This window comes from Schistocerca serialis, chromosome 2, assembly GCF_023864345.2.
Source record: "Schistocerca serialis cubense isolate TAMUIC-IGC-003099 chromosome 2, iqSchSeri2.2, whole genome shotgun sequence".
Taxonomy (NCBI): Eukaryota; Metazoa; Arthropoda; class Insecta; order Orthoptera; family Acrididae; genus Schistocerca; species Schistocerca serialis.
In genome coordinates this window covers 309,896,521-309,917,183 of record NC_064639.1, presented here as the reverse complement: position 1 = coordinate 309,917,183, position 20,663 = coordinate 309,896,521, and the positions used below count along the sequence as shown (strand labels likewise).

At 40.7% G+C, this 20,663-nt stretch overlaps 1 protein-coding gene across 1 annotated transcript in view; it reads left to right on the top strand.

Moving 5' to 3' along the window:
* LOC126455935 (glutamate receptor ionotropic, kainate glr-3-like) overlaps window positions 1–20,663 on the top strand; it is a 69,593-nt gene that overhangs the window by 26,628 nt on the left and 22,302 nt on the right. Inside the window, exons 4-5 of the mRNA XM_050091694.1 lie at window positions 3,231–3,401; window positions 6,468–6,691. Of these exons, the coding sequence (XP_049947651.1) occupies window positions 3,231–3,401; window positions 6,468–6,691 (395 nt within the window). The remainder of the gene's footprint in view (window positions 1–3,230; window positions 3,402–6,467; window positions 6,692–20,663) is intronic.

Here is a 20,663-nt window from a genome sequence, read left to right as displayed (position 1 = left end):
CTTAACAAAGGAATTTTCTTACTTTGTACATCTCAAAGAAATTAGAGTCTTAGATACATAGAAAAGTGTAGATACTTTTTAATTTTCATTTCCACCTTCTACAAAAATAATTATTATTTTAAAATTAATAAAAATTCTTAGAAATCCCTCAGCCAAAGTTGTTAGCAATGTGTGACCTATAAATCATAGTTATTCAAATTTTTATTCCCTGTGGTTTCTGAGAAAACGTACTTTTTATATGGATAAATTTTACGTTATTTAAAGTAGCGTTTTAAAATCAGTCTGCAGCCCCTCAATAACAACAAACAATGCCACTTAAATGCGATAAATATGTCAGGAATGAACTCACCTTTAGCATAGATTAAGAAACTGTAGATTTCGCTAATATTAATTGTAGGATGCCTATTTAGTGTTTTGGTTTGTGTAGGAAGAATATGTCACGATAAGGGCAGGGGTCCAAATTGGAAAGGAAGTATGATTGTAGGAATGTTTCTTTCGTATTCTGGTGTAACTATTTATGATATTTGTTCTTCTTTCTTCCCCATTCACCTCTTCCAAAATTTTTGGTAGGAGATAAAGAGTGGTTCCAGGAGTCCAATTCAACTAACAGAACTTATTCAAAGAAAGAAAACAGGCACAAAACTTTGGAATGCACAGTGTAATGCAATAAAATGAGAACATCCGTGATTACTGTTGGTGTGTAATATATAGGTTGAACCCGAATTCCAGCGACAAAATGTCGGAGCTTGTTTAGGGGTATTTACTGAGTATCTCGGCATAACAGATAAGTGGTCTCCAAGGGCTCATTACAGAGTAGTGATGTAATTACGATTTATTACAGTTTTTTAGAGTTGCTAACCCAGTTACCTTGTAACATACAGTCCTCAGAAGGTACAACACAGAGCACAGCAATCCTAAAAGATACTGTGATGTGGTTACTATGCCTGTGGAAACAGCCCATTTTGTTATGACTGAACAGAAAAAGTTTATTTCCAAACAAGATACATGGAACATAACGTCGACATTTGCACTGTTGTGCAGATATTTTAAAAGTAATACAGATAGATAAACGAGGGTAAAAGTTGAGACTAACGACAATTGTTATGTGACGAGCCACGGAGACAGTGGGTCCCTTACACCAGTATACTCATAAAATATTTGTGAACAACAGCCAAAACTTTGTCAGTATAGTCCAGGTTTCTCCCTGTATTTCTCTAGTATTCAATACAATCACATCGATTACTGTGATTTGTGCATTAAGTAAAATGAGGAACTATGCTAGAAAGTGTTTTTAATCACTCCTTTTGAATAAAAATGATGCATTATTGCCCATTAAGGCGTTCCTTAAAGTGTACCAAAAATTACATGCTAAGTGAACGGGAAAAGACGCGAGTGATTAGGCACCCCAGAAAACGCTCAGCAGTGCTGCACTCAGAGAGCGAGCTATCACGGCGCCGAGTGTTTGTAGGAAATCAGCACTCCATGCTTTCTGAGGGGCTGCTGCATTTTATGCCCTGCAGTGAGCAACACGGAAAGAAGGAATCGGTAATTAGAGGTGAAGAAATGGATGAACGGACGGGAAGCTTGACTTCCCTTCGAAAATAATTTTTATGAAAGGATGAATACACGTTTCGAAATCAATTGAGAAACAGCAAAGATAATTATCGATTATTACTGGAGCTTGTGCGACAGATTTTAATGAGACAGGACACTGATGAGGAAAGCACTTATTCTTCAAGCAAAGCTATCGGTTAATCTAAGAATCCATGCCAAGTGTGAATAATGTCTGTCAAAAAGACTTTACAGGGTGGTTATAATTATTCTTTCGCTTTTTTAGCCAGTGTAGAAGGAAAACTATTTATTATACGGTTACCCAACTTTATGGGAATGATACCCAGATTTTGCGCTGCAGGATTTGTGCTGTTAGCAATGCTAATGTCATTAATTGCCGTTAGGTGCTGGTACTGCTACCATGACGTAGAGTTGAAACACAAGTGTCATTGTGCATTACATTTGTAGACAGTCAGTATGAGTCTGGAAAAGGTGAACAGGCCTTTACTCTTAAAGCTGATTTATCAAAACAACAGCAATGGTGCTGCTGCTATCGTCTCATGAAAGGAATACTGAGAGGTTCTCTTTCTGCACCAGGGCCGAAGAACATGATTCGGAAGTTCGAATTAACTGGGATCTGGGAACTGCTCCTGGTAGAATACGTCAGCCATTAGTTGCAGAAATCACTGATGCCATGGCTGAGAATGCTTGACGTAATGTGCGGTCTTCAAGCAGTAATCGACTTCTGCCACGACTGCTGAACGTTCCATGGTACACCATTCGAAAAGTGCTGCAAAAAGTTGTGAAAAAGCATCTCTAGCACATTCAGTGCTGCCATGAAAGTAGATGCTCGTCACATTGAGCAACATTTAAACTTGGAAGGTAAACGTGGTACATAATTAACAAGTGCTGCCCTCTCGTGTGGAAATTAAAATGTGTTTTAAAGAAACAAATTTTAATGCTTCTTCCTCTTCCGCATGTCCTTGTAAATATTTCGAAAAAATTTCATTGTTCTACGGTCACTCGTTTTACACGGATGGCCTGTCGAGTAGCAAAAATTTTCCTACACTTTTCGTACGTAAACATCATCATTGTGTGCACCATTTCTCTTCGCGGCATCAGTGCAGTACTGTGAACGGAGAGTTCTAATTTTCTTTTTAATTTCCTCCTCTGTTACCTGCGGCCCACATTCTTTTTTATGTAGAATCTATATCGTTTCATGCTGTATCACGTTTTTGCTGTTGCGATGCTCTTTACTTCTCATATCAAAAAGACATTGCTTCAATTTATATTGTCAGTTAAAACACACACGTGTTTTTTGTGAAGAGTTGTTATATTATACCTTCTTTCTCGACTTACCCACTTTGTTAGGGAGCCGTGGGAACTACGAAATGCACATCTGCAAACGTCATCGCTTGAAGGCACATGTCTGAGCAAAAGCAGCAGCTTCTGTCGGAAGGATCAGTGCAACATTGTATGCGCTTTCACCCATAGATATAGAACTGCCTTTGGTTCCGTGCAACATGCATCAGCAAGGTGAGGGAGTATCTAGTTTAGGCAGTCCGCTCAATTCGGTGTATCGGTGTGTTCATGTTGTGCACTAAGAGAACTTGTAAAGAGGTACTGAGAGCAACAGCATCGAGTGTCTACGGTTCATCGAGTTTGTCTGTTGCGGACAGGTACAGTTTCGAAGGCAACGAGCTCTTCGGCAACCGGCTTGTGAACGGCACTTGGGAAGGCCTCGTGGGGCAACTGGTAAAAGGCCATCTAGACGTCGGGTTGGCGCTCTTAATGGTAACGCCGGAGCGCCAGAGTGTTGTAGACTTCTCGCTGCCACTCACCTTCTCGAGGTAAGTCATCCCTGGCTAAACTGAGAAGCTTCCCTTCTCATACGGCAGTTATACATAAACGTTCATGAAAACTCCAACACTTAAAACAAAAAGACCCAACCGAATGCAAACACTGGGGATGTCCAATATAGCCTTCTAACAATAAACGATTAATAGTACATAGTAATGACATGCTGCCTTTGTTCACTAGGAGGATCAGCATTAATAACGATCTCAATGAATGAAACTAAAACTAAAAGGAAATGTAAAGCCAAGTACTAGTATATTTCGTTTATGTGTACAGCTACAATATGAGATATTTGGACAGGTCATGGTGATCAGTCTCTAGGAAAAGCGTATGTGTGACTTTTAGATCGTACAGAGTATGCTCCTCAGACAGTCTGATTCATGTGTGGAACCACTAGATAGCAAATGTCCGTACTCAGCGTCGAGTGTTTTAGGGACCACAGGATGTGACCACAGCACAGAATAATGGATGCTACAAAGTTATCGTCAGTGTTTTGCAAGTTTCGATTCATTTCGAACGTGGTTTTTGGTAATACAATTTTCACAAGTGTATAAGACAGACTCGAAGTTCACACCAACCACAGTAGTACAAGTTTATATGCCAACTAGCTCCGCGGCGATTAACGGATTGAAAAAAATGTATGATGAGATAAAAAAAAGTATTTAGATAGTTAAGGGATATGAAAATTTAATTGTGATGGGGGACTAGAATTCCATAGTATCAAAAGAAAGAGAGGGAAAAATGGTAGGTGAATGTGAACTGGGGGAAAGGAATGAATGAGGAAACCACCTGGCGGAATTTTGCACACAGAATAATTTAATCACCGCTAACACATGGTTTAAGAGTCATGAAAGAAGACATTGGAAGATTTCAGATTGATTATATAATGGTAAGACAGAGACTATGGAACCATATTTTAAATCGTAAGACATTTCCAGGGACAGATGTGGACTCTGACCACAGTTTATTGGTTATGAACTGTAGATTAAAAATGAAGACATTTCAAAAAGACAGGAAATGAAGGAGATGGGACCTGGAAAGTTGTAAGAACCAAAGGTTCTTGAGAGTTTCAGAAGTATCATTAGGCAACGGTTGACTAGAACGGGGGAAAGAAATACAGTAGAAGACGAATGGGAAGCTTTAAGACATCAAACAGTGAAGGAAGCACAGGATCAAATAGGTAAAAAGACAAGGCCTAGATGAAATCCTTGGATAACGCTGGAGATATTGAATTTAATCGATGAAATGGAGAAAATATAAAAATTCAACCAAAAAATGAGATTGAGAAGAAGTGCAAAATGGCTAAGCAGGAATAGATAAACAAAAAATGTAAGGATTTAGAAGGATACTTCACTAGGGGAAAGACAAATACCGCCACAGGGAAATTAAAGGGACTTTTGGAGAAAAGAGAAGGAGCTGTGTGAATATCAGGAGCTTAGATGGAAAACCAGTCCTAAGCAAACATGGAAGGAGTATGTGCAGGGGCTATATAAGGGAGATGAATTTGAGGGCAATGTTATAGAAATGCAAGAGGACATAGATGAAGATAAGGTGATAAATATGATACTGTGACAAGGATTTGACATAGCACTGAAAGAGCTAAGTCGAAAAAAGGCCGCAGGAGTAGATGACATTCCATCTGAAGTACTGATAGTACTGACAGCCTTGAGAGCGCCAGCCCTGAATAAACTCTTCCATCTGGCGAGAAAGACGTATGAGATGGGCGAAATACCCTAAGACTTCAAGAAGAATATAATAATTCCAGTTCCACAGAAAGCAGGTGCTGACCGGTGTGAATGTTACCTAAGTATGAGTTTAATAAGTTTCGGTTGCAAATGAAGGAACACGCGAAGCAGTATTTATAGCATTTGTAGACTTAGAGAAAGGTTTTGATAATGTTGACTGGAATACTCTCTTTCAAATTCTGAAGGTATCAGGGGTAAAATGCAGGGAGTGAAAGACTCTTAAGAACTTGTATAGAAACCAGACGGGAGTAATAAAAGCCAAGGGTCATGAAAGGGAAGCAGTGGTTGAGATGGCTGTGAGACAGGATTGTAGCCTATCTCCGACGTTATTCAATCTGTACATTGAGCAAGCAGTAAAGGAAACCGAGAAAAATTAGAAGTAGGGATTAAAGTCCAGGGAGAAGAAATAAAAGCTTTGAAGTCTGGAGATGACATTATAAGTCTCTCGGTGACAGCAAAAAACTTGGGAGAGCAGTTGAAAGGAGTGGACAGCGTCTTGAAAGGAGGACGTAAGATGAACATCAACAAAAGCAAAACAATGATAACGGAGTGTAGCAGAATTTCATCAGGTGATGCTGAGGGAATTAGGTTAGGAAATGAGACACTTAAAGTAGTAGATGAGTTTTGCTATTTGGGGACCAAATAACTGATGATAGCGGAAGCAGAGAGGGTATTAAGTTTAGACTTGCAATGGCAAGAAAAGTGTTCGTGAAGGAGAGAAATTTGTTAACATCTAATATGGACATAAGTGTTGAGAAGTCTTTTCTGAAGGTATTTGTCTGGAGTATAGCCATACATAGAAGTGAAACATAGACGATGAGCATTTAGATAAGAAGAGAATAGAAGCTTTTGAAATGTGGTGCTGCAAAATAATACTGAAGATTAAAAGGGTAGATCACGTAACTAATGAGGAGGTATTGACCAAAACCGGGGAGAAAAGAAAACTGTGACACAACCTGGCTAAAGAAGGGATCGGTTGATAAACACAAATTATGAGATACCTACAGATCAACAATTTAGTACTGGAGGGAAGCGTGCGCGGTAAAAATCGTAATGGGAGACCAAGAGATGAATACAGTAAGCAGTTCCACAAGGATGTAGTATGTAGTAGATTTTCAAAGATGTAGAAGCTAGCACAGGATACAACATAGAGAGCTCCATCTAACCAGTCTTCAGCCTGGAGACGATCACAACAACAACAACAACAAGATGAATAATCTGAAAGCAAATGAATTTCTCTTTTTATCTCAGAAATAAATTTTCATTCTGTAGTTTACAAGAACTGATATTATGATTCTTATGTTGTGGTTGTAGGCTGATCCTATTCCTTGAGGAGCCGAAGGAGGAGGAGTTAACATGGGATAACTTTTTACGGCCCTTTGACAGACGTCTCTGGCTGTGCACCATCACCGTCATAGCCATCATCTGGGCTGTCCTCAGAATTCAAAGAAGATACAACAGAAGTTTGGGATGTCATGGCGGCTACAACCAGACGTACAGTGATATCTTACACGTCGCAGGAATATTTCTCATGAGAGGTACAGGTCATCTCTTATGCATTTTCTTAAAAATTGTGCATGAAAGGAATCAGTTCTATTGGATTATGTGTGCATAGGAACAAATAAACAAAATAGTAGATAAGCAAAGAGATGAATTCACATTTATGTTAGATGACCCATGGATTGGCACCCACGGAGAGTGAAATGAGACGTCAGGGCGACAGTAGATTTGTTCACTTAACTTGTATATTCCGGCCCTTGGCTACAGTGCATCAGGAACAGCTTGGTGACGGTGTCCAGCTGCCTCTCTTGTGAAATCTTGCACGTCCGGCACTGCTGACAGCGAAAGAAGTGGAGCCAAGTGTGGCGTCACTCGAATACTGCTGTTAGCAGCCCCATTATCTCACACGCTGTTCCATTTGATAACAAACCACTCCCGTTTAATTCATGCCTGTTTGCTGGCGCTAGCTTCCCCTGCTCGAAACAACTAGCTACTACTACCGTCTTGTCAAAGGTAGAGTACAAACATTGTGCATCTACCTGCTGAAAGTACAATCCCAGCTCGATGACTTCTTTGTTGCGTTCTCTTATCTGCCTTCGTCCTATTAGCAATTTCACTACGCAGGAATCCTGCCCCTCTCTTATTACCATATTCGCACAGACAGTGATTTCCCCGCGGTGAAATTTTGTAACTTTGCTTCTTCCATTTCTACACATCTTTCCTCGTCTTTTTTAATTAATAATAGTCGTCGCGTTTTCACTCTTACAAGATTCTTCAATATCCCCCACTTGACAGGATGCGTATGAACTGTGTGGCACTCGTGACGTCCTTGTTTTCCTGCTACTGGTATAGAAAACGAAAGATAAGTTTTTGTGCTCAGGTTTTAAAACCAACCCCCGCTCCGGCGGTAGTTCCCTCTGTACTTTCCTCAGACCCTCTAACTACTGCTCAGGCGACAATAGCTTTATCCCCAACTGACCTCTTGCACCCTGCTGCATAGCCTCCTGTAATTCTGTTACTTCCCTCGTGCTTCCCAAACACTAGCTTCTACACACTGCAACCATTTTGTCATTACTACTTGTCTATCTAAGAGTTCTACTTCGGTTTGTAGTTCCCTGACATTCTGATTAACTGCCTCTTCTGCAGCTCTAGTGTACCACATTACTTCTCCAGCCAGTTGTCGTAGTAGTCGTGTGTTAGTCAATATGGCCTTCTCTGAACTTTTAATATGCGTACTTGCATAGTGTGCCAATCACTCACGGCTCTTTTCCCTTTTCTCTACTGATTAACCCCTCCTACGATGTCGTTTACCGTTTGAATGTTTTCTTCATCAACAGTGGCAAGTATTGCTTTCATAAGGCGATCTCCAGCGTCGATCCAAGTCCTCTTTCTTTGCATGTGTGCAATAACCACCAGTATCTGGGTCATCTAACTCTTTAATTTCTCCTACGCACTATGTACTCTCTCACATACCCTGGCACTTCTTTTGAGTATCCAGTGCCTTTCCGTTCTCTGATTAAATTTGCTGAACGCTTCATCCAATCTTCTCACCTCGCTATGCATCTCCCATGCGTTGAATACTACCTGGTGATCACTACGTCTTCCTGCTCGGCGGACAACTCTTCGCCTTCGAGGTGCTGGTTCCGTAACGCTTCCACCCCAACGAAGATCAGTAGTCCTGCTGTGAACCGCATGATCTCGCCTTCTATGCACCTCACCTACAGGCAGGAACGCCTATTTCCTTCCTCCCCCTTAAAATCATTGCTGCTCCACAGCTGCTTTTACTAATTACACTACATCTAACCTAAAAAATATTAAATGACCCCTCCAGGGCCATAATCCATACGGGATTTACCGTTTCATTCACAACCTCTTGTTTATCTTTCAGATTGATTCACAACCACATGTTTATCTTCCGAGTCATTCACAACTTCTTGTTTATCTTCCTATATCTTTCTCCTCATTCTCCTTTTCTGAACCGCATCTCCTTTCCCAGGAAATCTTTCGGACTCCCTTGAAAAGGTTTCAACCGCCCTACATGTACAACTGTCGTTCTCATCGGCAACTGCAGCTTGACATTTGGTGGGTGACATAGTCTCTACCATTTGTTATGACCCCTGATACTTTGCAAAAAAACTTCTTTGTCGTTCCCTTCGGCGTAGTCAAAGTTGATAGCGTCACACACTGACCAAACTTATCCTGTGTCATTCTTGCCGTATGGCGCAATGCTTCTTCCTGTTTCTTCAGAGCTCGTGTATTTGCCCTCTGTACACTGTTCCAAATTTCCCTAATCACTCTGAAAATTCCTTAACAGACTCTTCAGTCTTCTCTTTCTTCGTTTTCAATATGTCGAACAGTGACGGCGTTTTACGACCATATACTACTCCATATGGCGATAGTCCTGTATTCCCATGCTGCCTTGAGTTGTAGGTGGAGAAGATGTACTTTATATAGGTATCCCAATTTGTGTGATGTGAGTTACCGTAGTATCCAAACGTATTCCCGATTGTCCTATACACCCTTTCAATCCTTCCGTTTGCTGTAGATGGAAAGGACTCGCCCTTAACTTCTTCCCGGCTGGGTCAGGGATTTTCTCTGTCTCTTGATGACTGTGTGTTGTGTGATAACCTTAGGTTAGTTAGGTTTAAGTAGTTCTAAGTTCTAGGGGACTGATGACCATAGATGTTAAGTCCCATAGTGCTCAGAGCCAATTGAACCATTTAACTTCTTCACATTCAATAGCTTACAAAATTCCTTGAACAGAGCTGACATGAAGTTCGTTCCCTGGTCTGTTCCTATTGTTTCAGGCAGTGCAAGGTTCAGTACCCAATTATTCACAAGTGCTTGTGCCACTGCTGCCGCCTGTTGGATTGGTATCGCGACGATTTCTACGTATCTTTAAAAATGTTCTTTGTTTATGAGTACGTACTTATTTCCTGCAAGTGTTTTACTGAATGTACCTAAAACGTCAGTTCCCAGAAATTCGAATGGTGCAAGTGCTTCAGGTAACCTGTGCAGTGGAACTCTTGGTCGGCACAGATCCGCTCTCTGTGCGCACTCTATGCAGTTCTGAACGTACTGCCGTACGTCCGTCTGCCCATTCCTCCACCAATACCTTTTTGCTATTCTTCTGCTGGTAGGTCTGCAACCTCCATGACCCGCTAATATGTGATCCTCTATTCCTTGGCTTCAATGGTACCACTATCAACAGTCCCAACTTGGTTTCTCTGAATAGCAGCTCTTCCTACATAGACAACTGTGACTACTTAAAATACTGTTTGAATTAGTCATCCTCTCCCTATGCCATTTCCCATTCCTTATGCTATCTGCATTACCGTGCTTCTTCCCAGGTTTTTGTGTGACTTCGAAATCAAATTCACTTAGTCTTAAGCCCACCGCGCCAAATTTAGAACCTTTTTTTTTTAACAATTATGTCAAATGTCTGGCAATATTTGCAAACCCTTTTACTAACCGGTGGTAATAGTTCGCAATTCCTAAGAAAGATTGCAACTTTTTTACAGATTCTGGGACATGAATTTCACATACAGCTTTAATTAATCTTCGGTCTGTCTTAACCTCACCCTAACGTATGATATGGCCCAGGTGCACCACCTCTTCCACGACAAATTTAGAATTTTCTATACTCAGTGTTAACTTCGCTGCTTGTAACCATAGGAGTACCTCCCTCAATCGTTGCTTATGCTGTTCCATATTACTCCCATACATGACTGTGTCATCCAAATGCACTGAGCATTGCCGTGATTTTAAACCTTTGAGTACTCCATCCAACAATCTCTGAAACGTTGCAGTTGCATTTTTAAATCCGAATGGTCTCGGAAAACGCTCTTTTGTGTCGATAGTGTGATGCAACCTCTATCTGGTGATAACCAGTCTTCAAATCTATTGCTGAAAATATTTGGATTCCCTAAATGATCCAAGGTTCCTGTGATGTTTGACAGATGGTAGGTGTCCATTATTGTCTTCGCATTTAGATGTCTACTCCCGGAAAGCTAGACTCAACATTGATCCAAAGTGATTTCCCAGTACCCTTAGGTACACAGTCGTGTGAATAAATTCTTCATGTGACCGTTTGCAGTTTAATTGGCTCGTCTTTCGCAACGGACTCCATACATCGCTACACATGCAATGGCTTCACCTAACATACTTTTTATCAAGTTTCACCCTATGTTGCCGAAAATCGATTAAGGCACAATGCTGACATAAGAAATCTGATCCTAGATTCATGTCGTGACCCTCACTCACGTGTGACACAATCTCTTCAGGCAAAAGTCTATGTCCACCGATCCTAAAGGTGCGACGTCTTGACCACCTGCTCCATTACACTCTGTACCATTGCTTGCATTTCACCAGTTCACTACTGGCAACAAACACATGCACCCCTGTGTGCAATAACATCCGGCATCTCTTTTTTCCTACTATTCCTCTTATAGCACAGTCCACCTCTACATAAGTTTTTGTAGCATCCAATCTTACTGGGAATCACTAGAAGAGGGTCTGGGGTCCCATTGGCGTTTAATACCTTATTCTTCCCAGTCCTCTACTTCTAAAACTGTTACTTCCTCTTACTTTATTGACATCGCCCTGAGGCTCGAGACACTACCTCCTTACATGTTCCATTCATCCACACCTGAAAATTTTTATATTACCTACGGAAACTGCTGGACTTGCATTCCAGTCATCAAATATATCTCCTCGCACTCTATAACTAACTACACTGCTGTGCGCAGGTCCTTTGGACCTCCTGTCTGTACACGCCTTGACGTTTCCACATGGAACCCTCTTAAAAAGCATCAACCCGAGTGCTCTGTACGCAGCATTGACCGTAGCATTCTGTCCTAAGTCATATGCACTTCCATTAATTTTCCTTATCCTATCGTGTGGCCGCAACAGCTACTACCCCTAACTGTTCCCTATAGTGTCTGGCAATATATAGTGTATCTGTGCATTAACAATTCTTTAAATTCTTCGAATATTGTGGCTCCCTTAAGACCTTCTATATACCGTAGATAAGTTTTACTTTCCACACTTAGTCTCAGTTTTTCAGCACTCAATAAGTCCTTATCAGACCAACCTCCCATTTCAGCCAGATTTCCAAGGACTCTCACAAAGGACTCATTGCCTTACCAGTAAAGGAGCAATTAAACTTGCGACTGACAAATTTAGACCCCAAAGTGATAACTTTGGTTCTACCAACCCACACAGTTCTGTATTATCCACTGTTTGTTGTGCTACCTTTTCTAACAACATTCTTAGTGCTTCCGGCTCTGACATACCTGCATCTCTGTTTCTGTCGAAGCTTTGCCCCTGACAACATTCATTTTGAGAACTAACATTCTCAAGACAAGGAAACAAAATATATTAATTTAATTCTAACGTTCATTAACAGGAATCTCCTTAAAACCGCCTTTCTATATCTGTTATTTTCATCCTCGTCACTACCACTACTACTACTATTATCTTTTTCGTAACCACTATTGCCATTTTCTATCTTTCTTTTCGCTCCCTCCCCCGTACCTCCAGCTTGTCTTTCACCTTTAGCCCACAGACGCTTGAGTCAGTCACGACCTTGGACACACCTGTAAATATGTCTTCCCCCGCGAAATCCAGCTTTTGTCCCTCTTCCGGCGAGCAGGTAAACGGAGCGCGCTCGGTCCTACAGGCGGCCACAATGGGACGGACCGGTTCCGGCGGCGGGCTCTTTGTGGCCCACGCGAACGCTAATGGCTCACTTCGACGAGTTCTGTGACCTGTTCTGCCAATCGCTGTTCCATATTATCCTCGTCTCTGAAACTTGGTTGCAACCAAACATTTCTTCCGACGCTATCCGAATCACTGGTTACTCTCTCCTAAGGGCAGATCGTGAAACACGACGCGGGGGTGGTGTGGGTGCCTATGTTCGCTCTGATCTGAGACCTACTATACTATGCACATCAGATGCAAAGGGAGAAGGAGAAGCAGAGTTCTTGTTTTTCGAAATAAATACAGCAAATCAGAAACTGCTAATTGGAGTAATCTATAAACCTCCAAACGTCGGTGCTATGTCCTCCTTTCAGTCTGCCCTGTCCTCGCTCGTGACACTGTATGAACACATAATCATTATGGGCGACACAAACATCGACTTACAGTTAAAATCTCCCTTTGCAGAAAAACTAAGGAGACTGTTCCACTCCAATGATATGAGTTTAACACCGCTGGACCCAACTCATCACACGCCACACAGCCATACACTCATAGATATAATAGTAACAAAGCGACCAGATAAAATAATTCGGGCCAATCAGACATCTGCTCCGGGACTCTCTGCTCATGACGTGATATTCTTAAATTACTCAGTGCATACTACCAAAGAAAAATCTCACCTGGTAACCTACAGAAACCTAAAAAATGTTAACCATGACGCTCTTCAAAAGGATTGCTCAGACATCCCTTGGCATGATATAAGCAATGAACCGACTTTAGACGGAAAAATTCGGGAATTATGTCGCAAAATTATTGCACTGTATGATAAACATGCTCCTCAATGCAATGTCAAGGTAAAGAGAGCTCCCGCTCCGTGGCTCACCACTGCATTACGCCAATTACTGAATAAATGTGATGCTGCACATAGGGCCTTCAAACGTAACCCAACTCCCGAGGCGTACGAAGCTTATAGGAAACTCCGGAATAGAACCAAGCAAAGCGTGAGGAATGCCAAAATCAGACATGCCCGCTCTGTCGTATTCGGCATATCAAAACCTGCTGCACTGTGGAAAAAGCTGCGCAGTTTCGGCATAGGGAACCGACGAGCTGACGCTGTTTATCAAGTGTCTGCAGAAGAATTAAACGATTTCTTCTCTACAGCTGCAAACTGCCACGAAGCGACAAATTACCAGCCCCAAGACATCAATCTCTCGAGAGACAAGTTTTTCCTAAAACATGTCACTACCGGCACAGTACACAAGGCAATTATGAGAATCTCTTCCGAGGCAGTAGGAAATGATTGAGTGAGCATTGGCATGATTAAAAACGTCGTAGACACTATTACTCCAGTTATCACAGACATCTTCAACCTGTCTCTTGTCAGTAGGACATATCCCACTGAGTGGAAGGAAAAACTATACCCAAGACTGACAACCCTAAGTCGCCTGGTGACTACAGGCCGATCAGCATACTTCCTGCAATATCTAAAGCCCTGGAATACATTGTCCATGAACAGCTGACGGATTACCTCAAAACTCATAACATCCACGACAAATATCAGTCAGGCTTTCGAAAGCACCATAGTACAGCAACTGCATTAATCAAAGTAACTGATGACATTAAACATGCTATGGACAGACGTGAAGCTACCATCCTAACACTGCTTGACTTTAGCAAGGCTTTTGATACAGTTGACTTTGATGTATTACTGATTAAAATGAAGCAGCTGAATTTCTCAAACAGCGCAATACACTGGTTCGACAGCTACCTCAAAAACAGAAGTCAACAAGTCATTTGTGGGTCGGAAAAGTCATCATGGAAACCGTGCGCTCTGGAGTTCCCCAAGGCTCCGTCCTTGGTCCATTACTCTTCTCACTGTACATTAATGATATTTCTTCAGTGATTCACTCCTGCAACTACCATCTATACGCCGACGACATCCAACTGTACATAAGTGCAAGCCCCAAGAACATTGCTGACGCAGTAGCGCGTATGAACGCAGATCTTTGCTCTGTTTCTCGATGGGCACAGAACCTAGGTCTGAAACTAAACCCCAAGAAATCCCAGGTCATACTTATATCTCATCCAAAGTTAAACAGTCGGTACTTTCGCGAAACAGTCCCTCAAATACTCCTCAATGGTACCCAACTACCATACCAAAAAACAGTACAAGACCTTGGAATAATCTTGGATGAACACCTAAACTGGGAAGAACAAACAGTCACAGCTTGCCAGAAATCGCTCTCCTCCCTACATGCAATTCAAAAATTTAGAAAAATATTTCCAACCCATGTTAAACAAAAATTAGTCCAAACACTAGTCTTGCCTAATCTTTACTACTGTGATGTAGTTCAACACGGCACAAATAGTGAAAATTCGAGATGCCTCGAGCTAGTGATGAATGCTTGCGTTAGATACGTATGCAATATACGGTTGTATGATCATATTAGTCCTTCATACTCCCAGCTAGGTTGGATACGCCCACATAAGGCATGCGATCTGCACACGATGTGCCTACTTCATCGATTTCTTAGCCACTGGTGCCCCCAATACTTATCTTCTCACATTAAATACCTATCATCATTCCACAACCGCAATACCAGATCGGATACGTCTAGCATCTTGGCTGTACCTTTACATAACACAAAATCTTTCTCCGTGTCATTCTCCATCTCAGCCATAAGACTATGGAACGCGCTCCCCTGTGATCTGCGTCTTATCCAGAACCACTCAACATTCAAGAGGGAACTCAAGACTTACATATTAGGGACGGTATAGCCACCATTGTTGTGCCCCTCTCATCTCTTTCTTTCTCCTCTCCATCATAGCTTCGAATTTTACCACTCTATTTCTCTTCCTCTAACCTATCTACCTCTTCTATATCTCTTTCACCCCATTCTATCGTCTTACGACTCTGCTTGATGAGAACAACTCACAAGCTGCAAGAATATAACGAGAAAATTCCCAACTAGCAATAGGACTGACATTCAAAAAAGAAAAATATGTTTACTTTCATATACATAGTCACTATTATTATTATTATTATTCTTGATTGTTATAATTATTTTTTGATTGTTATAATTATCATTGTACTACGTTTATAATCTCTATTTTTTTCTTTAACATAAATACTGTATAACATGTTATATGTCCTTAATGTTCTGTAGAAACTGAAATTTGTTGAATCTGAGTATGCCTGGTTAGGTGTAAGAGAGGGCCTGAAAGCCCTAATCTTGCCAGGTAAAATAAATGCATAAATAAATAAATTGAGCCATCTCGAGTCCTGGCTTTGACTAGCCATATGCCCTCAACAATTTCATGTACAACATTTTACTGGAGCTGATTCTGTACATTGCACTGTGTGGCCATCAAGGTTACACTGTGCATATCTAACAGGCTCTAACCAATTGTGACTTCCATTACATCTATAAATGGACAAATCCACTGGTTCTCTATTTGAAACAAAATCTAGTTTGCAAAATACACCACCATCAAATCTTTTCTCCGTGACCAAAATACAATGAAAAATTTTTGGTCTCTGTCTACCTTAGGTTGAAGGTTTAGATGTCACACTAAGGTGGTGACATCAATGATCTGACACCAGTGTTAGATGAACCATGGACTCCCACACATGAAGAGTGAAATGAGATCTCAGGACAACAGTAGATTTTCTTGATCAACTATTTATTCCAGCCCTTGGCCATAGTTCATCAGGAGCAGTTTGATGGAGGTGTCCAGTTGACTCTCATGCGAAACAATAGATGTCCAGCATTGCTGATAGTACAAAGAGCAGGAATGAGCTTGGAATGACTCGAATGCCTCTGTCAGCAATATCTCCAACTGTGACCATGACGACAGCACAACTGCGCAGCTGACAATTCTGTGGCTGTGACCTCCCTCCAATTAGCAGGCAGCTTTATGCTGCTTTCGTAACTTGAGGCAGGCTGCCTTATGCCATGGTCGAACAGCGGACCCAATACTCCATTTCAGGATGCCGCTCCAGAATTTAAAAACTCATGGTGTAGACTATGATATAGACACGAGAATATTTTTATACATGAATGGCTGAGTACTTATATGATCCAGTCTATGTTCGTTTAGGATTTAAGGCATATACTCTAAACACTTCTATGGTGGCAAATGAGGAAAGGCTTCCATCCTTCTGCTAGCATATTGCAGCGTTAGCTGTTGCTATAATGCACCGAGTTGGCTCTACGTGACAATGTTGTCAGCCACATTTTGCTTTGCAACACATAACACTCTTGCCTGTTTTCAGCTGGCTCTTTTACAACTCACTTCCACTCTGGCATACTTTTGACCAAAATCGATATGCTACGAGTACATTTAGAACACTTTTTGAGATATGTGTGTGTGTAACATTGAGATGTTATGAGAATTAAGAATTACTTGTAATCAATAATTATTCCTTACAGTCATATGGAATTATGTTCTGAACTTTTTAATCAATAAAGTTAAAAATAGTAAGAAACATAAATTGTTTGATAAATCTTTAAAAGGTTGCACTACAGAGCCATATCTTCTCTCCAGACATAAATAATGTAATTGACTAATTTCCTATTTTTGTACAACATTTATATTTATATTTGGTGGCTGAGCTTTTGAATAGGAACATTTGGAACAATACCTTCACATAAATAAATGGACCATTTTTCAGTCTCTGTCGTTAAAGTTGTAAGTAATAATGAATACTAAATATTTTATTTGCAGGTTATTGATACAAAATGTGAAAGGAATTTAAATTATCTATCAGGTGGATATCATAACATTAGATATTTAGATATTTGACAAAGATATTCTAAAAAAAGTAAGTGGAAAATATTTTTTATGAGATTTAAAGTTATAAAAACGAAAAATTTACATAATATGCATATACGGAGGAAGTGAGACATATTGATATGTATCATATTAAATGGTCTTGAGAAAATTAACTGAAGGAAATTGTGTGAAAAACTTTTACAAAAATGTCTGAACACATAAGGGTTTAAGGAAATGAAAAATGGAAATCGTAAACATGAAATGGAATTTTGTTCTAGTTGGTTAACTTTCTTTAAACATAGTCTAGTAATAAGAATTTTACACAAAAATCAGCTATTAATAAGCAGCTGTCATCATATTTCTCTATGAAAATATTTTTTCTTAAAAAATAATATTGAAGTGCAAAATTTTTCGTTTATGGTGTGTCATACGTTATCTTGACTACTTTTTAGCAAGACAGACCTTATACTTGTATAAGAATATTATCATTCCCATTTGATACACGAAGAGATAAACTGTTCTCATGTTGTGTTAATACAGTGATGTCTACTTAAAATTTAGTGCTCCAGTACCAAGCATAGACATTTCTGGACAACATCTAAAACACATTACATGAAGTGTACAAACGTACAGGAATCAGTTGTTGATGCTTGTATACATTAACTTCACTTATCTTGTCACAATGAAATTTCAAACACTATATCAAGAATATGAATGTAACTAAAGCCGAGAAGAATGTAATATAATAAAACTATGCTATGAGATGATAAACTCTGGCCACGTATAGCGGACAACAGGGTATACATTTATCTCTACATGCTGTACTGTAAAACCAGAATACCAAATAAAAACTTGAAAAAGTGGAAAATAAATAAAAACTACGAAGAAATGAATAATTATATTCAACTGCTGGAGAAGCCAAGAGCTGTACAGAAAAAAATTACATCGCAAAGTCGCAGGGCATATAGGCTTCAAGTACAGACAACACTTAAAAAGCTTGCTAGGTGACACAGAAAAATAAGAGAAAAATCTTAAAGTTATAATCATCACATCACATCGAAACCTACCATGTATTATGGTAGTGAGAAATTGGCCTGTGGTACGCTAGTCAGTTACCAGCATTAGACTGTTAAGACAATCAGTGCAGGCTGCAGTTGTCAGTTGATTGGTATTTGCCTCATTAACAGCTACTCTCAATGGTAATTCCCCTTTTTTAACTTATGAGATACATTCAAGTTATAACCCTCCGATTCTCCTTCTCTCAAACTAAAACACGAAAACTGTGAAACTTGCGTCACTTCTTGACTTAACTTTCCTGCAGCCCAACAAAACGTCAACCCAAGATTTCATGCCCACAGCGAACGCTTCTTTAGGGGTCTGGTTTGACCATTGGAAAATCACTGATGCTTTAGTGGCACGACTAGTGTTTGTACGAGTATCTTTCGTCCTTGGAAACATCCAAAAGTCGCTAGGAGCCAGGTCAGACGAAATAGAGAGCGTGAGAAATAATTCCAAAGTTGTTGCTACGAAGAAACTGCATCTTCGCGTTCGCCAGATGCACTGGTGCCTTGCCTTGCAGAAAGAGCACACGTGTCGTCTTTTCTGGCCATTTTCTTGCAAAGCTGGAAGGCTCCTATTCTTCAAAACGTCTTTGTAAGATGCACATATCACCCAGTGCTCTTTGGAATGCGCTGAGTAAGGATTACGCCATCGTTGACCGAGAACACGACCACGATAATTTTTTTAGTACTGTTGCTTACCCGAATTTTTTTGTTGCCAGAGAATGTGAGCACTTCCATTGAGCTGACTGGCGTTTCGTTTCGGTATTGGAAAACGGCGTTGTTGGAATTGTGTGAACAATATATTTCGTGTGTGCAGGCGCAAAGTGCACTGTGTAAAATAGACCTCTTTGGCATTGTCTAACACTCTTTGTGTGCGCTAATTATTCTGTTATGTTCGCTGTAAATTTTTTTGTTCTTGAATGTGCAAATATAGTTATCAGTAAAATGTCCTTTTTTTCTCCTTAATACTTATTCAGCTGCGCAAATTCCAATAGGCATCCATATCTCAATGAATGAAAAGAAAGTCCTATTCACTCCATTATGTCGTGTCAATATTGTCTGGAAACAGGCCACACACGCACTCTTGTGGTCATCCATCACCATTCATAGCAGCCACCTGGAGGACACTTCGCAAGTTCTTCATGGTTGTTTGCCCAGATCCACATAAATACCAACCTGTGAAGTGATGTGTTCCATACTCCCTCGATGGTCCTTCAAAGAAATTTTCTTCACTCTCTTAATCACATTATCAGACTAGTTGGTTATCACATGAAGTTCTGCATTCTCCAAACTGCCCCATCCACCAACGCACACTAAAGACTCTAGTGGCTAGTGTTGCTGTTACTGGATCAAGAAGCCCCAGGTTCGATTCCTGGCCGGATTGGGGATTTTCTCTGCCTGGGGACTGGATGTTTGTGATTTGCTCGTCATTTCATCATCATCATCATTGTTGTTGCTAGATTGGATTGAGTTAAAAATTGGACTGTGTAAAAATTGGGTCTTTGTACGGGCCCTGAAGAACACGCAGTTGAGCGCCTCCCAAACTAATCATCTTCATCGCCATCACATTAAAGACAGTCAGGATAACATCAATCCATGTGTGGCTCAACTGGTGATGAATTTCAATCGGTGTCACTTCATGCAAATGGCAAAACCGAAAGATTTCACGCTGTACTCGTAATGAAAACGTTCCCATTTTAAGTGTCAAAACAGTTCTCACTCACCGCTGCCACTAGAGTTCCATGTGCTGTACAGTGCTGCCAACTATGCCACGCTTCACAATAAACCCCATGTTTTTATTTGTTTTCCAGTCTTGAGAAAAAAAAATACCAGGAGTTATTATAACTTGAATGCACCTCATAGTTGGATGTCCTCGTCCAGTACTGCCACAGGCTGAATAACTTATTCACATTATTTATGTTCTAGCATTCAGCCAAGATTCCACTAACTTAAGGGAAAGCTAATGATTATCATCTCAGCTCAGAAATTTTATAATGAAGACTTCGCGAGTGTTGGCTGCTTTTCAAGAATGCAGATCTGCTCAGATTAAGAAAGTCTACCAATTAATTCCCCGCATGAACCATGGACCTTGCCATTGGTGGGGAAGCTTGCGGGCCTTAGCGATGCAGATAGCCGTAGTAGGTGCAACCACAACGGAGGGGTATCTGTTGAGAGGCCAGACAAATGTGTGGTTCCTGAAGAGGGGCAGCAGCCTTTTCAGTAGTTGCAGGGACAACAGTCTGGATGATTGACTGATTTGGTCTTGTAACACTAACCAAAACGGCCTTGCTGTGCTGGTACCGCGAACGGCTGAAACCAAGGGGCAACTACAGCCGTAATTTTTCCCGAGAGCATGAAGCTTTACTGTATGGTTAAAGGATTTTGGCGTCATTGTGGGTAAAATATTCCGGAGGTAAAATAGTCCCCCATTCGGATCTCTGGGCGGTGACTACTCAGGAGGACGTTGTTATCA